General features: G+C 72.6%; 1 protein-coding gene across 1 annotated transcript; it reads left to right on the top strand.

Moving 5' to 3' along the window:
• Positions 1-17: 17 nt before the first annotated feature.
• LOC105853181 (alcohol dehydrogenase class-3-like) lies at positions 18-561 on the top strand (the record flags this gene model as incomplete). Its single annotated transcript, XM_012734917.1, has 2 exons — positions 18-277; positions 361-561. Coding segments are annotated over exons 1-2 (402 nt in total), but the record flags the coding sequence as incomplete, so codon positions are not given.
• Between the last annotated feature and the right edge of the window lie 5 nt (positions 562-566).

The raw sequence follows: 566 nt of genomic DNA, 5'->3' as shown, positions 1-566 counted from the left end.
GTGTCTCCTCCCCCAGGTGGAGCCCGGCTCGACCTGCGCCGTCTTCGGCCTGGGCGGCGTCGGGCTGGCGGCCATCATGGGCTGCAAGGTGGCCGGCGCGGCCCGCATCATCGGCGTGGACATCAACAAGGACAAGTTCGCGAGGGCCAAGGAGTTCGGTGCCTCCGAGTGCCTGAGCCCGCAGGACTTCAGCAAGCCCATCCAGGAGGTGCTGGTGGACATGACCGACGGGGGCGTGGACTTCTCCTTCGAGTGCATCGGCAACGTGCAGGTCATGGTGAGTGGCGGCCGCGGCCCAGAGGGCCGCCCGCACGCCCCTGCCCGCGCCGCGGCGCCGACCTGCACCGCCTGTCTCCGCAGAGAGCGGCCCTGGAGGCCTGCCACAAGGGCTGGGGCGTCAGCGTGGTGGTGGGGGTCGCGGCCGCAGGGCAGGAGATCGCCACGCGGCCCTTCCAGCTGGTGACCGGCCGCACCTGGAAAGGCACGGCCTTCGGAGGTAACGCGCTGTCCCCGCCGCCGGGAGAGGGGTGCCCGGCCCACGGCCCCCGCAGGCTCAGGTCCACTCG

This window comes from Condylura cristata, unplaced genomic scaffold (assembly GCF_000260355.1).
Source record: "Condylura cristata isolate star-nosed mole 26May11 unplaced genomic scaffold, ConCri1.0 scaffold00099, whole genome shotgun sequence".
NCBI lineage: Eukaryota > Metazoa > Chordata > Mammalia > Eulipotyphla > Talpidae > Condylura > Condylura cristata.
Note: the sequence above shows the minus strand (reverse complement) of the source record. Positions and strands in the feature narration are given on the sequence as shown.